This window comes from Mytilus edulis, chromosome 3, assembly GCF_963676685.1.
Source record: "Mytilus edulis chromosome 3, xbMytEdul2.2, whole genome shotgun sequence".
In the NCBI taxonomy this organism is placed as follows: domain Eukaryota; kingdom Metazoa; phylum Mollusca; class Bivalvia; order Mytilida; family Mytilidae; genus Mytilus; species Mytilus edulis.
Window position 1 is genome coordinate 85,733,093 of NC_092346.1, and position 25,173 is coordinate 85,758,265.

A 25,173-nucleotide genomic window follows, 5' to 3' on the forward strand; every position below is an offset into this window, starting at 1 on the left:
GTAGAACAAGATATTTAAGATTTTTGAAAACGTCAAAACGTTTTATATATATATACGCCAGACGCGCGTGTCGTCTAGAAAAGACTTATCAGTGACGCTCGAATCACAAAATGTTTAAAGTCCAAATAAAGTACGAAGTTGAAGAGCATTGAGGACCAAAAATTATTATATATATAAATTATATATACCATACATATATATGTATTGAAAGACTTCTGGCGTGATATAAATCAGTTTGAAATTTCTCGTAAAAAGGGAGAGTACAGAGGTGGGAGCTCAGCGAGGTGATGTCAACGTGCATTATAAGAATAGAATATAATTAATGCAATTTATGAATGTTTTCTTGTGCAATTTTCCAAGCTTTTGCTGTCATTGTGCGCTACGTTAACGGTTCAATTGCCAAACCATGAAAATCACTTGCCCATCCACCGTTCGTACCGATTTGGCTAAGTTCGTATGTTGAGTGCATTTCTGGGACCTTCTTTACTTGGTGTTGTTCTAACATTAAGTGCATGAGTGAATTTCTAAAACATTTATAGAAAATGATGTACGTTTATTGATATTGTAATAATGTGATCTTACACGATTGAAAACCCTTCGTAAATATTTTCCTAAAGGTCCGTTTGAAAGAAAAGTCTGATATCACAACTGTTTCTTAGCCTCGTACAAATTGATTACTATGACACAGAAGACAATTCTTGATACCTTATTATTTTCAGATTTTGCTCAGACCTTTTATTTAACTATCTAGCCTGAATATCTATTGAATTTTATTTGGATTACCGTTATAAGTGGACTTGTGGGTCCAGAAGGGAAATATAGCCCCTCCCTGTTATATTATTGTTCTGCTTGTCTTCTAATGAAAACAAAAGTTATATTTGTCGCCAATGAAATCGATAAAAATTAACAAAAATATTGTTTTTTCTGTTTCAAAATTTTTAATTATATTATATTACAGGAAGACAAAACTCAGTTTTATAAAAAGATTTGGATTATTTAGAATTTAGTATACGACGAAGAGAACATTAAATAATACTATATTTGCGCTTGAATTTTTACTTGATAACATTTTTGTTCGCTTTGGAGACAATTTATTGGAATTCTAATGGGGACTATCCGTGCACAAATTATTGCGGATCTGTTTTTGTATTGTTTTGAGTTACAATTTATGACAAAAATCAGCAAAGACCCACCGATACAACATTTGATACAAAAATTTAACAATACTTTTAATAGTTGTTAATTTCTGTGTCATTTTAGTCTCTTGTGGATAGTTGTCTCATTGGCAATCATACCACATCTTCTTTTTTATATTTAAGATATTTGGATGATATATTGGCTCTCAATAATGACGACTTCAGTATGCATACTAAAGAAATGTATCCTGTTGAACTTACTTTGAATAAAGCTAATACTAACAATGACCACTGCCCTTTCCTCGATCTTGATATCTATATCTTTAACGGGAAGCTTAATACAAATATTTATGATAAAAGAGATGATTTTTTTTATTTCCTATCGTTAATTATCCATTTTTAGATTGTGACGTTCCCTTGTCACCATCTTTTGATGTTTATATATCTCAACTTGTAAGATTCACTCGTGTATGTAACAACGTATTTGATTTTAGCGAGAGAAATTTATGTATAACTGAAAAATTATACACCAGGGTTTTCGATATAACAAAAAAGTCAAAACATTTACTAAATTTTATCATCGGTATAAGGAAATAAATATAACTCAACATGCAGACATCTTATATGTTCGGGTATTTCACATTCAATCTGTTATGGTAATATTTTTTACAAAGCACAACATGTCAGTATTCACCTCAAAAGCTAACATAACCTTTAAACAGACGTATTAAAAAGGGATATAGTTACGATACTGTTGTCAGGTCATTAAAGATTGCATATTTTGGTATTATTGTTGATTCACTTATAGGGTCTTTGCATCGGATTTAAACACATTTATTCTAAAAACAGTTGTTTGCATGACACGAGTTATGTTCTTCTCATATATTTCATGATGGTAGAATACTAAACCCCTAACAGGAGGGATTGTTCCTGATATTCATATGATGAAGACATAATCTTTCAATCAGTTTAAATGAGGTCTGGATCTGGCAGGTCAGTAAATGCTAGTAGTCTGTTGTTATTTATGTATTATTGTCATTTTGTTTATTTTCTTTTGTTTTATATTCTGACATCGGACTCGGACTTCTCTTTAATTGAGTTTTACTGTGCATATTGTTGTGCGTTTGTTTTTCTACATTTGCTAGAGGTATAGGGGAGGGTTGAGATCTCAAAAAACATGTTAAACCCCGCCGCAATTTTGCGCCTGTCCAAAGTCAGCAGCCTCTGGCCTTTGTTAGTCTGGTATGCTTTTTTTTATTTTAGTTTCTTGTGTATAATTCGGAGTTTAGTATGACGTCCATTATCACTGAACTAGTATGCATATTTGTTTAGAGGCCAACTGAAGGACGCCCCCGGGTGCGGGAGTTTCTCGCTACATTGAAGACGAATTGGTGGCCTTCGGCTGTTGTCTGTTCTATGGTCGGGTTGTTGTCGCTTTGACACATTCCCCATTTCCATTCTTAATTTTATTTCAGACGTTTTATTTAATCGTAATAACTTTAACCTAACAAGGAAATTTTTTCTAGTACATTCATCAATAAAAGGCAATCTTTTTGTATCGAACATGATGACTCAGTGCCTTTTATCTACTTCCTTAAAGATTGATTTTATATTTTTTCCTACAAAGTTTACTCCTATTGTTATACTTTATCTGAATAGAATAAACAATAAAACTTTTATATACTGTCAGAAACTGCCGTAGGTTGGTACGGTTAGTTACTTACTTGTCAAGTTACGCCTGGTTCTTAACAGTATTATTAAATAACAGATGATATGCGTATCGTGTATTGTAAGTAAGTTAGAATTAATCAATGGAGTTATTTATGAATTTATTTCCCTTTCTTCATTGTTGTATTGTGTACTAAACAAAAATATAGTATTTTTGTCAAACTGCTATGATGAAAAACTTTAATAGATGAAGGGTAATCTAGGAACGTTTATCATGATATTATACTGACATTTAAACGAAACTACAAGTTATTCAATTTGAATAATTAAGGTAGATGTTTATTATAGACTATTCTAGGAAGATACGTTCGCAAAAGGTTAGTTACAAACTTGACATTCTATTTCATTAATGGAGTACACATTACAAGTATATATTTCATTGTCTTTATCTTCTCTATTTTTTTTATTGGTCAGAAGTTAAATGAGGCTGTCTCGCAACAGAATCTATAACACTGTCCATATCACCTTTTACGATGATGAATAATAATTTCTTTAATAAAGGTTTGGGGTTTAAAAAAAATTAAGTCAAATGCATACAATTTTGCAGGACTGAATGATTTAAAATGGCACAAAGGAGTTTCTCATCATCGGCATGCCAAACGAAGTCATTACAGAGACGTCCTTCAAAATTGAGACTTTCATACTGCAAACCAAAAAGTGAAGATGAGCTTGACTCTCATTCCAAACCACACAGCGATAAGTCCGACAGGCTTCGCCGAACCCAGAGTTTAAAGCTTAACAGGAAACCAAGCAGGTATGCAAGCTTTTTGCAATGTTTTTTTTTTTATAAAATATTATTTTTTCAATAAACAAATTTTCTTTAAGATGATTTTTTAAGGCTACAATATTTACTTGTCCACAATGCATTTTTGTTTTGTATATATAATATTTAGCTATTTAGTTAATAGTATTATGAGATTTCTTATGTAGTTATTTTCTTTTTTTTCTAATATCCAAGTTTGCAAGTTCTTAATTGATAATTTTGCTAGCAAGGGACACAATGTTTTGATTATGTGTGTTTGTGCGTCCATTAAGTTGTCAGTTCGCCTCTTATCAGGTTTATGTTGTTGGTTGCAGTAATAAAACATATATCATGATCATTACGTAGTATAAAAAAAAAATAGAAAGAGATGTTGGGTATACGTTTACGATACAGCAATCTAATGTGAAAAAAATACAAAAGACTTTATAATCAATATGCTGTGATTTTTTTTAAAAGAGATATACAAAAAAATAGTGTTTTAAACCAAGTCATGTTTTGGTAAAATGTATTTTACCATGTTGGGTATATGAACATGAAACTTATGGGCAAAGTGATGAACTATTTATATATAATTTATGCCAATTTATGCAGTGTATTAGCCATTGACATTTATCATAATAACATAGGCAGAATAAAAAACTGAATGGCAGCAATAAAAATCTGAACGTGTGACTGAAACTATAAAATGACTTGTAACACCAGACATTTCCCTTTCATCTCAATACAATTGTCGAGATTTTGCCTCACATCTTGAATGGTAGAAAGATAGGTTAAAAACTTAAAACAGCAAAAATGGTTAGCACTAAAAAATCTACAAAAATGACTTTATGGCTATAGCAATTGCATTCTAGGTAAAATGTAGCTGAGGCAAACATACCCAGATTATCCAGATGTACATTCTTTGTTATCCCCGTCAACTTATCAAATGACTCATCATAGGAGTTATTGCCCTCAAATTACATTTTTAGACTACTTTGTGAGTTTTTGTAATCATCTCGAATTATACAATAGAACTGTAAAAACTGTAAATAGCAAACATTATCTGTTCCAAGATCTGTAAAATGTTCGCATGATTGAAACCCTCAGATTACTTCTTATAAGAGGGATGACAGTTAAGACCAATGTTTCGTCATTTTATGTTCGACTTATAAATTTGAATATATGATTCATATTGTTTTTAAATTAGGATAGCCACCCGTAATTTTCATTATGTTGTTACTAAAAAACGTCAATATACTTGTCTTATGAATTTCAGGAGATCAAAAGTATTGTATCAGGTAAGTTTTATTAAAGGTTCAGCAATATTTTTTGTTGTTGCTCATTTTATACCTACATATGTGCATTGCACTAGCTGTGTTTGAGTGTGATTAAAATAATACGTTCGTTGACAACTCAAAGCATGTAAATATTCCAATCTACAAAATGTTTTTACAAAAAAAACATATAAACAAACAAAAAAAGGTCATTGATCGTTTTTACTCAGATAATCACATGTGTAACATATTAAATGGATAAACAGACTGATCCTGAAATTGCTTGCATTCTTTAACTCAACAGTATCAATCTATGAACGTAATACTAAAATCGGTCCCTTCCAAATAAATCAAGAAAACTTTATATAAAGGTTTTCTACTCAAGGTCTTTTGGACGGAAGGGCGGAGCTAAAGATAAAATATCGACGAAGCATTATGGGAATTGTAAAAAAACCCGTATACAGGTGAAGAAAAATAAGTCTAACTGAGAGATGTGAAACGAATGAGCTAGCAGTCTTTATAATAAGTGTTTGTGCCGCATTCGTTGGTATTGGTTATGTTACAAGTTTAACATTTGACCTTAGGAGTATAAAATCTTTGGTTCTGCATTTGACAAAACAAGAAAATTGAATTTATGGAATTTGGAACAAATTGGTCAATCAACATCGATTATTTATTTAATTTTTTTTACAACAGATTTGTTTTCAGTAATTTTCAACCACATATAATGCAAGCCTTGGGTTTAATACAATCAAGGATAAACGGATTAAAAAATGTAATACCCATTTTTAATTTTTGGCAAACATTTTTGTTTAAATGTTCATTTTGTTTTATTTCTCTCGGTCATGCGAAGTATTATTTACATTTGGCGTCCTTCGATGTCGGCGTGTGTCATTGTAAAGTTTGCAAATGTATTCATTTCTGAAATGTGTTTCAAATATTACCAAACTGGGCTGAATATTCACACAGTGTACCGTGTTATGATATTTGATAATTTTTTTTTTTATTTGTTTCTGTTCAAGCATATAAATGCTAAAATGTAAAGGGTTAAATGCAATTAATTGTTTTATATTTTAAAGACATACTAGTTATGCGGAATCTTATAGGACAAAAATGCCAAGAAAGTTTAACTAAAATTCTCATGCTAATCCTTTAAGGAGCTATTTCCCTTCAATGACGATTTTTACCCATGTTCTGCATTTTTGTAGTTATCCTTTTAAAACATTAATAGATAGAGAGAAAATTGAAACAAGAAAGAAATTTAAGACACATGAGTGAAACCTTTTTGGAAATTTTTTTGAAGAAGTTTGAGCCCTTGAATTACAAGTTTTACATTTTTTTAAACGACATACATGCAAGTATATCTTTAGAACTTGTGAATACAAAAATTAATTAGCAGGATAAGATCTAAAATAATTCAACAAAACATAAAATGTTATGCATGGATTTGTTTTAGATGACGATTTGAATTCTTATTTTTTTGTTTTGGCAATTATCGTATAAACTATATTACAAACAGAAAAAAACGTACAAATTTTAAATAGTTATCAAAGGTACTAGGATTATAATTTAATACGCCAGACGCGCGTTTCGTCTACATAATACCGGCGTCACACATTAGCGTTAGCTGCGACGTACGCCGGGCGTGGTAAAAAATCATGTACGCTACCAATACGCTAGTAATTTTGGATGCATTCAAACAGCCAATCATATCTGGATCGTGTGCACAACGAGCGTTAAGCGTGTATTGGACGCACGAGAAGGGTAAAACTATACTGCAAATCAATATCCTCAAATTAGTCACTTTAAGACTTAACAGCGCCTCAGTTCTTTTTTTGAATAGATTTTTTATCTGTCGTTTCAGGCCAAAGGCAAGTCAATGATAAAAGTAACACTCTCTCCAGTCACGCCTCCTGAAGGTTAGTCGATTATATTGTTAGAAATGTGTTGTACGCTGCAAAACGTTATTATAGTGTTATTAACTGGCTGTTCCTGTATTGGCCCTGCTATATATTCGAGGTAACCTGTATTGGAGTCGAGAGCCAATACAACTTATCGGGAATATACAACAGGGCCAATACAGAAACAGCCAGTTCATAACACTTAAATTAAATGGGCCCATGGGCCAATACGGCTTTTTTCCGTATTGGCCCTGTTTTTTTTCTGTATTGACCCTGTTCGAAAAGCAATATTAACTCTTGATTTATATCGACAGTGGAAGGTTTTCAGTATTGCACATGCTGATTTATTCGTATTAGGGCTGATTTGCTCATATCATTTAATAAAAACAGATATAAAATGATTAATATAATTGCTTCTTTAAATAGTCCATAATGAGACCAATCATTTTTTTTTTATAAGTTCACCGCTTAAATCAATAGATTGACTTTTACAAGTCTCTTTGAATACCTTCCGTTGATTTTCAGGAAATCTCATGGCTGAAACTTAAAGACATATACTTGAAAGTAATGGTTGTTATCGCATTTACACATATACTTTTACTTGGATAACTTTCTTTCTATTCTATTATGATGTTCCTCTAATGATTTGAATACACAAACGGGGTGTTATAAAAATATATTGTATATTATTTAAGCCCTGGTTACAACGAACCCACGACACATCTATACAGCGCCACGACATGAAAATTGGTCAAATCGTGGGTCATTTGTGATCATCGTACGACAGTCGCACGATATTTTGAGCATCATGGCGCTGTCTAGTGTCCTTGGACGAAAATTGGACATGCACCTTTTTTGCTCTACGATTTTTTATCGTGTCACTGTCTTGTGGCTGTCGTGGTAGTGTCTCATCACTGTCGTGCGACTGTCGTGCGACTGTCGTGCGATAAACTGTCGTGGGTACCAACATAAACCATTTTAATAAAGAAAAACCGTACAACTGTTGCACGACTGTCGTACGACAATCCACAGACTGTCGCAAGCCACTCGTGATACAGTCGCACGATTGTCTCACGAATACCAAATTTCGCACAACATTGATTGTCTGTCGTACGACAGTGGTACGTTCGCCGTGCAACATATTTTTGTTCTATTCAGAAGAATACAATTCGGCGGTAATGAATGTTTTGAAAAACATACCGTCTGCCATTTAAAGAGGATGACTATTCCACCAGAACGATTACGCTTGGTCCTGCTAAATATGCGCCTTGTCGGACTCCAACAAGAGCAAAATATGGTCCTGTAAGCGTTAATTCGAGCCCGTGAAAAGTATTAGAACCAGCGAATCGCCCGACTTTGGTGCGTTAGGCCATGGATCGAACGGCGCCTTATGATTGGGCAGAATAGTATACACTGATGCAAGAGTTGGAGCGGGAATCTGCCAGTGATTTCGTTAGATTCATGAGGATGGAGCCAGGCATGTTTCAAGACAGTGGCACGACAGTCGTACGACAGTGACACAACAGTGACACGATAGTAACACGCGCATCCCATGCCATGACAACCTGAAAAATAGCGCCAAACAACTCACGACTGTCGTTCGACTGTCGTTCGACTGTCGTTCGACTGTCGCACGATCAACTTGCGACTTACCTACGACAGTACAATTACAATTCTTTTTTCTTTGTCGTGTACCCATCGTGGATATGTCGTAGCTGATGTGACCACCCGAAATGTTTTATTGACATTTTGCACGACAGTGCCACGGCAACTTTTTTTATAGATCTTCAACGACGTACGATCTGTTGTGACCGGGGCTTGATCGACAATGTCATTATTTGATCGGCTGTTCCATATACTCCCACGTCGTAATATTTTAATGAAGTCAATACGTAAAAATTACGTCATTTGTTTTAATTTGAACCACTATGTTTAGTTAGAAATGTGTGAAATGGAAAAAAAAGAGGTACAGTTTTGAAAACAAAATGAAAAGAGTAGAAAACCGGAAACTTCAGTCCAGAAGATCCAACAAACAATAAACAAACAACAAGGACAATGTTGGCATGGAAAACAAAGTTATACGAAAACAACAAATATAGTTCGCCTCTACCAATTCATATTTCTTGAAAGAATCTCGACGTTATTCTGGCAAATATTATTTTTGAGAAATGGGAAAGGAATTGACGTGAAAGGGAAAAAGTTTGTTAATTCGGGACACACACGAAATATAACGGTCTATGATCTGTACGATCATATTCTTTTGTTTGAGTCAGAAGTTTGGCTCTTTCCATAAAATCTATGCAATGACAACATGCTCTGTGGGGAGATAACCCTTCATAAGAAGATGTTGTGTCTGCTACATATAAATTAGAGGTTAGTTCGAGTATGTATTGCTTTCAATCTGTAAAGTAAATTCCTCATCATTCACAAGGGTACTTTGAAACAGAGCTTGCCCTTGCAATTTCAAATAGAGATACGACCTTGTCATTTGATCTTTTAAATGCTTCGAATTCTACCCCTCTCTATATTGAATGGATACATGTGGTATGTAAGAATTGTCGTATAACACAAGCTCTTCGATGTCAACAAGAGTTTTGTAACAAACCAACGGACTGTCCACTAAGAAAATTCCCTTCTTACCTGCGTTGTAAAAATACATACTAAGCATTTCAAAATTGAGTTATTGACAGGCGAAGTCGTCTGTAATGGAAGATTTACAATTGGTCTAAGTAGTTTTTACTTAAAGGTTTTTAGAACAAGTGTTAAAAGTCGTATAAATATATGTAAAATAGTATTAAAATAGAGCGACCGACACTAAACAAATTGTTCTGTTTCAAAATAGTTATGCATATTTGATGCTATAATAAACACGAAAATTTGTTTATCGTCCAATTGTACATTTTTGTTTTGAATTTACTGCCGAATGTTTTTATTTATAATGTTTATCATGGATAGGACCTGATGTTCGAAAATATTAGGCCATCAATTCAAAAATATGAGTTCCCAAACATTATAAATTTACGTTCGTCCTCCTAAATTTATCAATGAATTGCAAACGAATCTGCTAATAGGGTTCTTAATCTTATAATCATTTTTGCATTACTGTTTTGTATTCAAGTCCTCAACTTAAAAGAGGGACGAAAGATACCAGAGGAACAGTCAAACTCGTAAATCGAAAATAAAGTGACAACGCCATGGCTTAAAATGAAAAAGACAAACAGACAAACAATAGTACACATGACACAACATAAAAAAACTAAGGAAAAAGCAACACGAACCCCACCAAAAACTAGGGGTGATCTCAGGTGCTCCAGAAGGGTAAGCAGATTCGATTCTGCTCCACATGTGGCACCCGTCGTGTTGTTCATGTTGTAACAAATCCGGTAAATAGTATTTTGATTATGTTGAATATCTTTTTTATTTCCAAATTGTTTAGTTTAAAACTTTACTATAATAACTACTGTAAATTCAGAAATTATTGCGATGTTTTAATTATTGCGAAAAATAAGACAGGGTTAAAATCGCAATAATGTAAACTCGCATTTTGAACTTTTTCAAATGAATTAAACAGGATTTTCCTTAATAAAAGATATGAATTGTATAAAATGACAAAATCGCAATAATAAATGCACACAATAATTTCTGATTTTGCAGTATTTTTTTTTTATTACAGACAAATATACAGACATAGAACTTCACCATGAAGGTACCAAGGGAGAGCCCTGTACACCGAAGCGGCATGACAAGTCCTTCAAATTTTATGTGAACCAATGCAATTTACAGTATTGTATACCAGCAGGTATCTTTGAGTCTCTGTCATTGCAAATAAAATATCAGACTTTTCTATAACTAATAAAATTGAGAATGGAAATGGGGAATGTGCCAAAGAGACAACAACCCGACCGTAGAAAAAAACAACAGCAAAGGTCACCAACAGGTCTTCAATGTAGCGAGAAATTCCCGCACCCGGAGGCGTCCTTCAGCTGGCCCCTTAACAAATATATACTAGTTCAGTGATAATGAACGCCATACTAATTTCAAATTGTACACAAGAAACTAAAATTAAAATAATACAAGACTAACAAAGGCCAGAGGCTCCTGACTTGGGACAGGCGCAAAAATGCGGCGGGGTTAAACATGTTTGTGAGATCTCAACCCTCCCCCTATACCTCTAGCCAATGTATAAAAGTAAACGCATAACAATACGTACATTAAAATTCAGTTCCAGAGAAGTCCGAGTCTGATGTCAGAAGATGTAACCAAAGAAAATAAACAAAATGACAATAATACATAAATAACAACAGACTACTAGCAGTTAACTGACATGCCAGCTCCAGTTGACATGTCGATATTTTATGTTAGAATATTCCCATTTTGCTTTTTATCAGGAGTATTATGAATATTTGTTGTTTTATTGTCTCGTCTGTAACGAAAGTCACAGATAGATTGGTTCACTAGTTTTCAGCTTTTCATTTGACAATACAAACCAGACATATAAAAATAAGAAATAGTGTCTACCGACATATAAAAATTTTAAATGGTGTCTACAGACATATCAAAATTAAACAAAATCAAAATACGCAAAGGACTTAATTATTTTTTTAACTATCAATGTAAATTGAAAATTTAAACTATTTTTAAATTGAACTTATTAATGATTTATATTTCAGATATTATTTTCAAATCAGGTATAAAAGAGGTAGAAAGAGTAGCAGTTTTTAGTCTGCTGGATATTGACAATCCAAAGACTATTGCGTGTGAAACGGTATGAAACAAGCAGTAAATAAAAGAACATTCATCTATATAATTATATAGTATTTTTAAATAGAAAAAACGATTTTGTGATATTTTACAACAAATTAAGAACAGGTTTTACGCACACGTGCAAAAAAAAAATCGATGAAAAAACAAAACAACAACAATGCATGATCATTAAAAAGCATTTACATAATAATTTTTCTGTCTTCTGTATATCATTTGTATATACAGACAAAAAAGGGTTAACTTCCATCATAAAAGTTTTATTGTTTTCGTTCTAGGTTGATCTCCGAGCATCCTCCCCAGAACTGTAAGTAAAACATTTAGTAATAATGTACATTTAGGATATTTTAATCCTAAAACTTTTTGTGTTTTTTTTTTGTAGTCAAAGAATACGCATAACCTTGTTCATTATGGTTTATTGTTTTGGGAAAATATGATTTTCATTTGAAACTATTTTGTAATAGTAAAACCAATTTCAAACATTTAACATGTTTCAATTTTAAATTAGATTTATATGGTTCTTTCATTGTCATGATTCATGTGGAGACATTACTAGTTAGTGTACAATGCACAGTAACAACCTCAGCTATGTCGTTGTTATACCAATGGCATTTGGAATATCTATGTGTGCAAACTAAAATACAGTAAGTATGTGATTATAGATATAGGAATATGTGGTATGAGTGCCAATGAGACAACTCTCCATCCAAATAACAATTTATAAAAGTAAACCATTATATGCCAAGGTACGGCCTACAACATGGAGCCTTGGCTCACACCGAACAACAAGCTTTATGAATGGTTTTCACGGTCATATTTTTTTGTAAACTTATCCTCAGTAAACATGTTGTTGGTTATTTTATAAGTCACAAATAGAAATTTTATATTATTTAATTAAATTTGAACATTAAAGTACCCGCTTACCAACTGTAATGAATAAGCATACATTTTAAAAACCTCTATTTTACACAACACTGCCTTTTTGTGTATTGTATTAATTCTACCAATCCCGGACCCATACAAACAGTCTGTTTCGCTCATTTGTTTCTTCAACAGTGGGTACTTATTTGTAAAATTCACCTTAAAAAGTCAATAACGTCAATAAAAAGTAAACTTACGGTTTCGATCATTTGACTTATTTGCAGATTCATTTTTTTTTATAAAGCTTCTATATATCCATTATATTTTTTTAGGGATGTTAGACAAAAAACGTAAAAAAGAAATATATGGACCATGGTAAAAATCGCCATTAAAGCGCATTCAATTCAAATAAGAAACCGTCGGATTATTTCAGCCAAGTTTACTTATTTGTAGATCTCGTATTTGTGATCATTTTTCCTTATTTAATATTCTTTATAACTATTATTAATAGCAGAAAAAAGGACACAAATGAAAATAATTTAAAAATTTGATAAAACTTCTGTAAGAATTCGTCTGAATGTTTTGACCTTAATTGACAGCAGGTAAAACAAAACATTCTGAACATTTATTCCCCCTGTCAGATATTCTTTATTCATAGCGGTTATCAAGATAAAAGAAAAAACTTGCAGTTTACCACTATGTTATATTTTTAGCCATGTCGGCCATATTGGTTGGTAGGCGGGGTCATTGGACACTATTTGTTAACCAACATGAAGCCATTTTAAGGAAGACGAAGTACTACTGTTTCACTGTTTTTTTTAATTTTTTTCTTCTTCAAAACATGCATATTTCCATTGATTTATAATTATGCAGCTACACTTATATTAAAATCAATTGCCGAATGTTTAAATATTATTCAATCTAACAGGAAAAACAAAACTATGGTCAGTAATTTTTATCATACAATAAAATTATCATTCAAAAGAAAACGGAAAGATATATCTACTCAACGTTTAGACATTAATTATGACTTTTTGTATTTTTCATAAACAATGGCCATGAGATTGCACACGTGATCATATCGGGCTATTTAGTGATGACTCAATTCACCCTAACTTACGTTATATATTTTTTATCAGGACATTCTTGGATCTTAGGACATCTGGTAACAGAAAAAGGTTCGATAATGATCTTTGACAAATGAAAATCAATGTACTATCAACTAATAGACACACATTATGCAATGGCCTTAACAACGACCATAAGATTGTTCACGTGATGATATCGGGCTACTGTGTTGTTGATGCGTTACTTCACATTTTATATTTTATATATTCACCAGGAAGTTTTCAGATCTCAGAATATTTGACAACAGTAAAGGATTTTTATGTGATCAAGAACAACAGTTTCAAGAGAAGAGAAAACTGAACATTCATACTGCTTTACAAAAACTACTTATGACATCTTTAGAGGAAAATGATGTAAGCATGTCCTTTTTCTCTGAATTATATGTTTCATCCCTTCTGGAATTTTTGACGTCAATGTACTTTAACGTATTTAAATGTAAGAATGAACGTTCGACTGAATATTTATAAATTTGCCTACAAACGAAATTGAAATAAGAAATATTGCCATCATTCAAATATCAATAGTAAAAACATGTCCTCGACCTGGAACATTTCATGAATTTATAAAATACAACTTTATTAAAAAATTTTTTTAACTAAATTGATCATGGACAAGGAATAGAAGAACAATCGTTTTGCCAATACAAAATTGTAAAATGATTAACCTAAAAATTACTGTTTTAATGAATGAATAAATAGAAATTAACAAAATATATCGCTGATACAAAAAATATGATAATTTAATACGTAAGTTAATCGTTTATCTTACAGGTTCCAAATATTGCGCTGATGGGATCTGGTGGAGGATACAGAGCTATGGTAGCCATGTCCGGGGTTATTCATGCCCTTTATGATACAAAAGTGCTTGATAGCATCTTGTATACTGCTGTGTTGTCCGGCTCTTCATGGTAAGACGTTTATCACACGATTGATAAACTAGAGAAATAAGTATGTTATAGCATGGAAAACATAATACACAAACTGTGTTTCAGAGATGAAAACTTTTAAATCATGTATAGTATGTGACAGACAATAATTTTAGGGCAAGATCTTTCATATATTCACAGTAGGTATTCAATTCATACAAATGCTTATCTTTTATTGGCTGAACAGTCATTCCGGCATATGCTTTCATTTCGTATGAAAGAAGTCCATATGTCATATCAAAGGAAACGATTAACGCAGCCAACCTAATTAGTCAACATTAATTTTTGAATTGCTCGTGCTCTTCGTGCAAACTATTATGTTTTTAAAACTATCACAAATTTTATTCATTGGAAGAAAGAAGTTGACAATATATTAGATACACATAGATGATTGAATGATCAAATGTGACCTACCAAATAAGACTTATCACCACCAATGATCAATAGTATTAAGGATTATGCTTTTAAATTTTTGTACATATTTTTAAGAACGTTGTAGTAGGTTTGTAAGTTAGTCAGTATACATGTTTTTTGCGAACCCCTTTAAAAACTTAGCTTATATTGTCCATTAATAAATACATTGTATAAATTCTTGATGTACTTTGATATGCAGAATTTAGCCGTGTATTTATATTTTGGCTACTAGACCAAATTAGGGTAACAGTCAAATTAAAAAAAAACAGTATCTGTGTCAGAAACCTATGTTGTTTCTAAGGTTTATTCACAATTAAAATTCAGAAATGTATCAAGCTTGAATAGATTGTCCATCATAGCCTCAAACTGTCAGGGTTCTACTTCTGTGGTCGTATCAAGGTGCGTCTTGCCATGTTTTAGCCATTGTATTTTCAGTTATTGTCTTTTGACATAAGTGTACAACAATAATTGTAAGTTAATAAATATTTTAAGGGCTATTTACTGTAAAAAAATCTTCATTTTATCTATTTTATCTATTGAGGATCATAATTGATTTGATATGGAATGATACTTTGTTTTAATCTAACCAGATAATTTTGCCGAAATTTTTGTTTTAAAAATTTTACTTTTAGATCAAATGTGAATAACATATATTAGGTTAGTTTCGTAAATCTGTAAGAATAAGAATTGGATTAATGTTTATTTTCTTTTGAAGTACGTGATCCTTACCTTGTGAACAAGAATCGCATCATGTAATAACATTCATCGAAACTTTTTTGGCACTCTCGATATCTTGTATCATTTTGAAAGTAATTGTCAAAAGCGATATAGTTGTTAACAAAGTTTTATTGTTGAGCAACACATTTTTAAAAGATTTCTTTGATAGTTCGATGTAAATAGAAATAGACGTTTATTGACTTTAACATAAACATTTTTTTTTCATTTTTCATTTTTCTATTTATTATGATTGTAAGATGTAACACAATGATACACATTTGCGCCCAATGTTCAATTTTAGTTATTTTGGTTTGTTGACGGTAATTAAAATCACAATTGTTTTTTTTAAAGTCACTCCAAATTATTCCTTACTCTTTAATCAAATGAATTGTAGTGTCTATGTTCAATTTGTATATCTTTATTTTATAGGTTCATTGCTACGCTCTATTCTCATCCTGACTGGCCAAACATTCATCCCAACCATATTCAAAAACAGTTAAAACGTGATATATCTACATACCCTTACATGAAGATATTTTCAAATGGGCTGGATGCTGCGTTTAAATACTGTAAAAGTCTATGGACAGGACAGTCATGGGACCTAACAACCGGTGCATTTGCACCATTGTTGGGAGATGTGCTTATACCAGACGTAAGACTAGAAATTATTTTATGAAACATTGTAATAATATTGATATTAATTGTAATGATATCACTCACTTGATATATTATAACTTTATAAATTGTATCCGTCGACAATGTAAAAAAAAGATTTTTGTTTTTCCTTGCAACAAGCATCGAGTTAAAAATTGTAAAATTGCAATGAATGTGAAACATTTTAAATACAGATATTTTTAAAAATCAATAAATTGAAATCAACTCGATTCACTGGAACAAATATAGAACTCTAATTTTATTAGATGATATTAAAACGTACCGTTGATTTCAACTATAGTAACGATTGAAGGAAATGTTAGGTTGATATGTTTTCTTCATAAAAGTGACTTGTGTTGTGTTTTGCTTTATATAAAACAGTTTTTATTAATCAATTTCTCAGATTAAATCTGATATTGTTAATAGTGTGCCCCATTTTAAATTTTGGTTATGGCAGAAATTAATATCTCTTTGTATTTTGTTCCTCTTTCTCTTTATTCTGTTTTTTCCAAAGTTTACAATTGTGTGTGGATTTTCTTATTTCAAACAGTGATTTACTTTTACTTATTAATAAGATGACAAAGGAACAATAATTAATACTACTACTTTTGCAGTTCAGTAATACACAATACGACAGTAATATTAACTTCTAGTAATGAAATAGACGTTTTTTAAACGATGAAATCATCTTTAATGCATTAAATAGACTTTTCTTCCTAATTGTTGTCTAATAAATGTTATAAGGAGATTTCTAACCAGAATAGATATGTTTCATATTTTATAATGATATCAGAATTGATATCTGATCAGTTTCTGGTTGTTTATAGAGGACAAAGTGTAGATGGAGCGAACAGAGAGATAAATTGTCAGAGGGAACTGTCCCACTTCCATTATTGTCTGCTATTCATGCAAAAAACGAAGTGAATGCGAATGAATTTCATGGTATGTAGATATAGTATATATTATCATACCCTAGTGTGTTTTGACTGTATAAAATAGATTGGAATATTTGTGGTTTTTTTTTCATTCCACTGACTATATGCTATAGGCCAGTCAACCGTTTCAAAAACTATTAACTCGGTCAATGACAAAAAGACAAACAGACAAACAATAGTACACATGACACAACATAGAAAACTAAAGAATAAGGAACACGAACCCCTACAAAAACTAGGGTTGATCTCAGGTACTCCGGAAGGGTAAGCAGATCCTGCTCCACATGTGGCACCCGTTGTGTTGCTCATAAAAAAATAAAAAATCCGGTAAATAGTCTAATTCGATAGGTCACATTATTGAAAGGGAAGGGGATTGTAGTTACGACGTATGGAACATATCTGATATCATTTGTGAAACGGTTATGCCATAACAGTCAACCAACTCGTGATGGCGTCCGTAAAATTTACGAAGGGATGATTTCAACTTCACCATTTGGAACACTTGGTTTAATAGCTTCTTTGTGAGCAGCAACCCTCTATCAAGAAAATCATGATAGGAAATGCAAGCACGCAGATGAAGTTCAAATGTTGGTGGCGAAAATTTACCAACTTTGAGTTATACCCTTTTAACGTTATATCCAAGCGGTGCATCGTCATTGTTCCATGGACACCTTCTTTTTATTTATTGTGAAAAGGATGCACACAGTGGATGATTGATATTCAAATTGCTGTGTAATTAGCAAAGGATTGTCAAACTTGACACCTTAATCAGGCACTATTGAATTAGAAGCGTATTTTGCATTTGCTGTTTACTTATTTAAATAACGTAATTCTGAAAATTATTTAATCAATGTTGTTAGCATTTTTAAACATTAATTTACTAATAGAACCTTTTTTTTCTATTTTACATAGATATTTATACTCTCTTTCTGACGGTGCAAGACAAGTCGGCCCGGAGACAACTCGGACCGTCTAAGAAGTTAACTCGGAACTTCAATTAGAAAACTTGGACTGTCAATAAGACAACTCGGACCGTCTATAATAACAACTCAGACTAAGTAAAAATTAAACTTTTGACGAAATAAATGATTCGAGAGGGAAAAGTATGTGTCTGATGGAAGTTTTACGGCCGATTTATATAAATAACGATAACTCGGACCGTCTATGAAGAGCTGTTCATACCTTTGGAGTAAGTCGGTCTTTATGACTAATTTCTCAACGACTTTTAATGAGCTTGTGTAATTGAATAATCACTTCCTTGATCATTTAATTATAATACTTATATTTACTTTACTGATTGTTGATGATTTATTATGAAAAAAAAATAATTGTATTTACTGATTAATTAAGTTTGTTTATTGAATTAATAAAGTATAACGTTTAATTATTTATAATATAATTTACATAGTTCAAATCCTCTTTTAATACTTTGTCTGTGTTGTCCTTATAGACGATCCGAGTTGGCTAATTAACGGTCCGAGTTTTCTTCTTACACAATCCGAGTTGTCTTCTAAGTCGTTCCTAATGGACTTGGTCTTACTTGTTTCCGGGCCGAGTTGTCCATCATTCCTTTCTGAGACTCATACATGTATTGTTTTTGAAGCATCGTAACCATCACTTCCATATATTGTTTATCAATTGCATAAGAATAAGGTATCACATAAAGCCTATTTTATTTCGGCAATTTGCATAACTGATTGCAATATCGAAATAACAAAACATTCATAAGTTAGATAGTCTTTCATGTGGTGGTAAATGCTAGTATTCCTGAACGGTTTTCGAGATAAAGATTGTATCCATGCAATCACAAACCTTATGTGACTTGATATGTATCAATTTATAGTAGTTAAGCACAGCCTTGTATACATCATATCAATGTATATTTCAAGAAATATATTTATGATATATTAACTTAGCCATTCAAGTTACGAAAAGATGTTTGTGGCTATTATTAATTGTTTTATTATATTTTGTTTATTTTTAATCAGAATGGGTAGAATTTTCTCCATATGAAGTAAGCATTCCAAAATATGGAGCGGCAATTGATATGAAAAATTTTGGAAGCAAATTCCATAAAGGGATTCTCACACAACAAATCGATGAAATCCCCCTTTACGAGATAATGGGTTAGTAATGATCGTTAGGCCATTATCAAATTGTTATTCAAAACATAATTATTCAAATGAGAAATTCCTTTCTTACTATAACTTCTTATTATAATAAAGGGATACTCGAAATGATATGCAATAAGTATATATGAAATTAATTTATTGAACATTATAGTAACGTTTCAAGGAATATAAAGTTGTAATTATCTTCAAAAACATTACTAAATGGCAGGTTCAGAAAATATGTAATGGATAAATTTATAATCTTGCTGGTAATTTCCGTTGTATTTTTCTTACTTTAATATGAGGTGAATGTGTTTACAAAATTATTATATAATCTAGTTTGTCGCGGCTTGATTTTGGTTCAAATTAATGATGTCAGTAATGTATCTTATCATTTATTAATAAGCTGGTAAATATCTCCGTACTTTTAGGTATTTGTGGGAGTGCTTTTACATTAACTTACGAAGAGTATTCGAACAAGTTCGGTAAGTAACTTAGTATGCATATGATCATAAAAAAAGAACATTTTGTTCGAGCTTTGCGTACCGACCATCCATGTAGGTAGTTAATATCACTTATAATATGTTTTATATTTACTAGTCAAGCTATCCAGCAATTCTCATCCTATAATTCTCATATGATAAAGCTATACTGCAATTCGTCATTCTGCAATTGCGTTCGAAAAAACTACTTCAGTGACAATTTAATTTTTTTTCAAAATATTAGGTCCGAGACCACAATTGTCGTCCCTTGATTTTCGTTGTTCACAAATATAGTCCCTAGTGCTGACAGTGGGTTACTTGCCATTAATTTTTATAACCCTTCCAAATTTATTTCTCCATGTTTAATGCCTCAAATTGCAAGTAGGGGGATGAAGTTACACTGTAAAAAAAATTGGGTCCAGAATTTTAAAGGAAAGTAGTGATTTGGTCCAGGTGAAAAAGGTTGAAAATGAGTACTTCGGAAGCTGTCAAAAGATTTCAAGACGCCCTAAAGATAAAATTGTCCATATTTTGAGTTAGAGGCGAAAAAGTTTTCTATAATTTTGATATAATTTGTCCCAAAAGTAGTACAACACACTGTAAAAGTTTCTTTGAGAAAGCGCAGGTGGGATTTTTTTTATTTTCATTTATGTTCTAAAAGAAATGCACTACGAAATAATTGTGGTCTCGGACCTAAGAATGACTTGTTTTGTTTGAAAAAAAAAGATAAAAATAAATATATTTTGTTTCATATCCCAATCGCATTTCTAACTTTAGTTTACACATTTCTAACTCATCTTCACAGTTTTATAACTACAATTAGAAATTAAAAGTCATGACGATTCACATAGAGTTATATATCTGATTAGTCCTAGATATGATTCGTATTCATACATGTTTAACAATTTCTGGGGTAAGCTTTTGTAAAGGCCAAAAATTTCGTTTGAAACACCTAAAAAAAAAAATAATCTATGAAATACGCATTGGGGTTCCGACTTACTTCAATTTTCCGACCCATTGTTTCGGTAGTTCTTTATATTTTTTATGGCTAGGGATTAGAGACTCTGCTATAATAAATAGCTACTGGATAGCACTAAACGGGAGATTAATGATTATCTTGGGTAAGCAGTTTTGACGGCCGAACATTTCGTCCGAAACTTGGAAATAAAGTCAAATTGTATAAAATACGCTCTGGGGTCACTAATTTTCCAACCAATTGTCTATGTAGTTCTTTATGACTATGGATTATAGACTTTTCTTCTATGTTTTTTAATTATATAGTAAGACATCGGGATGGTAAAGAATTTATGGGGTCAGGTTTCATAAAGGCCCAAAATTTCGTTGGAATCACAGCAAGTAAGCAAAATTCTACAAAAAATACACATGGGGTCCCCAGTTTCCGACCCATTGTTTCGATAGTTCTTTATGGCTATAGAATGTGCTTATATAAATTGCTATTGGATAGTACTACAACGGGAGGGTAAAGAATTTCTAGGGTAAGCCCTTAGTTGGTAAATTTCTCTACTATGAAATGATTTAAAGACTTATATTTTTCAATTCCATAAGATAGGCAATGGGGTACCCACTTTCCGACCTTTCAATTCGGTAGTTCTTTATAGCTAGGGATTATAGATTCTGCTCAAATAAATAGCTATCGGATAGTACTACAACGGGAGTGTAAAGATTTTCTGGGGTAAGTTTTATTAAAGCCTTTAAAGGACGTAGGTTTGGTAAGGTCTTAAAATGGCCCACTTATTTAGCTTAAATTTCATATTAAGATTCATTGACCAATATCACAATGAATCATAGCTAATACAGTGACTAGATAGGAAATAAGCCCTTTTGTTGAAAATTTACGTTCCTGCGTTTTATTTATGACGTATTAAATAGTACTTATTTCAATTTTCCATGAAAAATTCAATGAAAGTTGGTAAATTTTTATCAATCATTGTGCAGGAAACATACAGCGCAAACGTCGACAACAAAGATCTTTTAAAATAATGTTTTTAAAGACATTTTACATGTCTACCTTGAATATTTAGTTTGTCGACGCCTGTGCTCCATGTTTTCTAGTCCTAAATTTGGTTGAAATTCGGCTGATTTTGTCAAATTTTGCCAAAATCTCTTATTTTGACCTATTTTGGATGTGAATATAACCCCTTTAGAATAAATCTTTGGCAAACATAGTTATTTTTAACTTTCTCCCATGTCTTAAAGATAACTTAAAACATTTTTGCATCTTGTTACATTGAATGTTATAATCGGGGCCAAATATGACCCTTACCGAACTAACTCCTTTTATCCGAAACATGGAAAAAAAGTCAAATTCGAGAAAAACGCTCTAGGGTCATCCACTTTCCAACGAACTGTCTTGGTAGTTCTAAATATCTAGATATTTAAGACTCTGCTTTAATGAGTAGCTATTATATAGAAATACATTGGGAGGGTAAATAATTTCTGTGGTAAGCTTTCTTTTAAGGGATTAAAATTTCGTTCGAAACACGGAAATAAAGCCAAATTCGATACAATACGCTCTAAGGTAACCCAACTACAAACGAATTGCCTAGGTAGTTCTTAATGGCTATGGATTAGAGAATATCTATTTCAATGAAAAGCTATTATATAGTACTACATTGAGATAGCAAAGATTTTCTGGGGTAAGCATTCTTAAAGGCCGAATATTTCGTCCGAAATATGGCAGTAAAGCCGACTTTAATTATATACCATAGTATAGTATGTACTATTCTTTAAGGGCATACGATACAGTTTTGATCCTGTATTTACAAGTTCGTGAAAATTTGCATATAGGCTATTTTTTACCTGATTAAATCAAATATGTAATAAAAAATATACCTTCATGTGCTACTTTTTGAGTAAAATGAGGTCGAAATTTTGTATATTTGCTCAAAATTCAGATTTGTGGCCGTAATTTCTTTTTCGAAAGAAAGACATAACTTTTTTGTTATAAAAGATAAACACAAATTGTTATTGTTAAATAATCGGTGATTTCTGTATTTTATAAGTATCATAAAAAAATATGCATTTTTTATTCAAAAATAACTCATATTTATCAAATGTTCATGAATTGAGGAAAATACGTCATTTTTTGCTGCATGTTTATCAAAATTAAAAAAAATCCTCTATTTACAGTTTTATAAAATTTTGGTCACATAATCTCCCTGCAAAATGAAACAAATTGCTGTTTTGAAAAATAGGGGTCCATGAACTCGTTTTCAAATTAAATCAGTTTGAATGTTAAAAATCATTCGAAAAATGCATCTTTTCCCGATATGTCACAGTTTGACGTCGCGAAAATATCATTTTACGTTAGCAACGTCATTACCTCCCCTGTAACTGTATCGTATGCCCTTAATTACAGGGGTTACCTGAGGTCACCCAAAAAAAAACACAAAATACAACCAATTCATCTCAAATATACTCAGTTCACATTAACAAATTCATAACATAAACAATACAACGTCCATGTAGTCCTGCATTTAGAATGAAGGAATTAGTTTATTACAGCATTATTATATTCACAAGCATTGTATTTATTATTCTTTCATTACATTCTACCAGATTCATCTCCCAAGAAAAACCAAAATAACCAATATTAAACCTGACCAAGTACAGTAATACAGATATGATTTGGGGTAACCTGGAAATATTTTTGTTTTGTAAAATTAGATTAACATATGAGCATGCACAGTATTGTAATGGTGACCTGAGGTAACCTGACCATGTACAATAAAATAAAGGTGACCTGTGTTAATAACCTGTATGTATTATAGTTTTGTAAAACTAACAGCATTGTAGTGTTGACCTGAGGTAATCTGACCATTGTCAGTCATAGAGAGGTGACCTGGGGTATAGTGGAAATTTTTCTGTTTTGTAAAGGTGACCTGGGGTAATATGATCATGTACAGTAATACATAGATGACCTGAGATAATCTGACCTTGTTCAGTGATACAAAGGTGACCTGAGGTAACCTGACTATGAACAGTAATACAGACAAGACTTGCGGTTAGCTGGAATTATCTATGGTTTGTAAAGCTGATTTGGGGTAACCTGACTATGCATGGTATTGCAATGAGGACCTGAGGTAGCCTGAATTTGAGAGGTTAAGCTAGTTATAAACCTAGGTTCAATCCACCATTTTCTACAGAAGAAAATGCCTGTACCAATAGTCATTAAAGGTACCAGGATTATAATTTGATATGCCAGACGCGCGTTTCGTCTGCATAAGACTCATCAGTGACGCTCAGATCAAAGTAGTTGTTAAGGCAAACAAGTACAAGGTTGAAGAGCATTAAAGACCTAAAATTCCAAATCGTTGTGCCAAATACGTCTAAGGTGATCAATGCCAGGGATAAGAAAATCCTTGGTATTTCGAAAAAATCATACTTTTGTAAACAGGAAATTTATAAAATGACCACATAATTGATATTCATGTCAACACCGAAGTGCTGACTACTGGGCTGGTGATACCCTCGGGGATGAAACGTCCACCAGCAGTGACATCGACCCAGTGGTGTAAATAGTTATCAAAAGTACAAGGATTATAATTTAATACGCCAGACGCGCGATTCGTCTACATAAGACTCATCAGTGACGCTCAGATCCAAATCAGGAATATGACAGTTGTTATCCATTCGTTTTATGTGTTTGAGATTTTGATTTTGTCATTTGATAAGTGACTTTCCGTTTTGAATTATCCTCGGAGTTCAGTATTTTTGTGATTTTACTTTTTTGTATGGTATTGCAGTGATGACCTGGGGTGACCTGAATATATGTATGTATTGCTATGAAATTTGGTAATCTGATTACACATATATACATTCAGGTTACCCCAGGTCCTTACTGCAATACCATACATGGTCAGATTACCTTATGTCATCTCTGTATTAATGTACATGGTCCGGTTACCTCAGGTCACCACTACAATACTGTACGTGGTCAGGTGATCCCAAGACAGATTTACAAAACACTCATATTTCCAGGTTTATACATCAGATCACCATTGCAATACTGCACATGGTCATGTAACCCCAAATCACATTTACAATTATCTGAGGTCAATACTGCAAAAACATACATTTGCATGGTCAGGTTACCTAATGTTACTTTTACGAAAAACAAAAATGGTATCTGGTAATACAATCTTTGATCATTTTACCCAGTTTATTTTTGCAATGCAAAATTAGACCAGATTCCTTAATGCCACCTTTACAATAGCATTGCTATTCGGGTTACCACAAGCCTAATTTGCAATTACAGTACATAGTAAGTTTATTCAAAGGTCACCTTTTAGTAACTGTTGTTGATTATAGCGAAAATCACTTGAGCATGCCTGTAGCGAGTCTATTAAGGCAGTCAGAAGACCCCCTTTTAAGAAAGGGGTGA

General features: G+C 32.2%; 1 protein-coding gene across 4 annotated transcripts in view; it reads left to right on the forward strand.

The window, feature by feature from the left end:
* The window catches only part of LOC139514603 (cytosolic phospholipase A2-like), a 104,608-nt gene that overhangs the window by 687 nt on the left and 78,748 nt on the right, over window positions 1-25,173 (forward strand). For 2 of the 4 annotated variants that reach the window (XR_011662641.1, XM_071304017.1), the window contains exons 2-12: window positions 3,412-3,618; window positions 4,883-4,904; window positions 6,745-6,799; window positions 10,455-10,580; window positions 11,452-11,546; window positions 11,821-11,849; window positions 13,746-13,884; window positions 14,302-14,438; window positions 16,017-16,239; window positions 17,069-17,183; window positions 19,719-19,772. Coding sequence is in view for 3 of the 4 variants with exons in the window: in XM_071304017.1 (XP_071160118.1) it covers window positions 3,428-3,618; window positions 4,883-4,904; window positions 6,745-6,799; window positions 10,455-10,580; window positions 11,452-11,546; window positions 11,821-11,849; window positions 13,746-13,884; window positions 14,302-14,438; window positions 16,017-16,239; window positions 17,069-17,183; window positions 19,719-19,772 (1,186 nt within the window). In the remaining variant the exon portion in view is untranslated. Of the gene's footprint in view, window positions 1-3,365; window positions 3,619-4,882; window positions 4,905-6,744; window positions 6,800-10,454; window positions 10,581-11,451; window positions 11,547-11,820; window positions 11,850-13,745; window positions 13,885-14,301; window positions 14,439-16,016; window positions 16,240-17,068; window positions 17,184-19,164; window positions 19,303-19,718; window positions 19,773-25,173 lie in introns of all 4 variants that reach the window. The other 2 variants (XM_071304016.1, XM_071304015.1) reach the window with 2 other exon arrangements.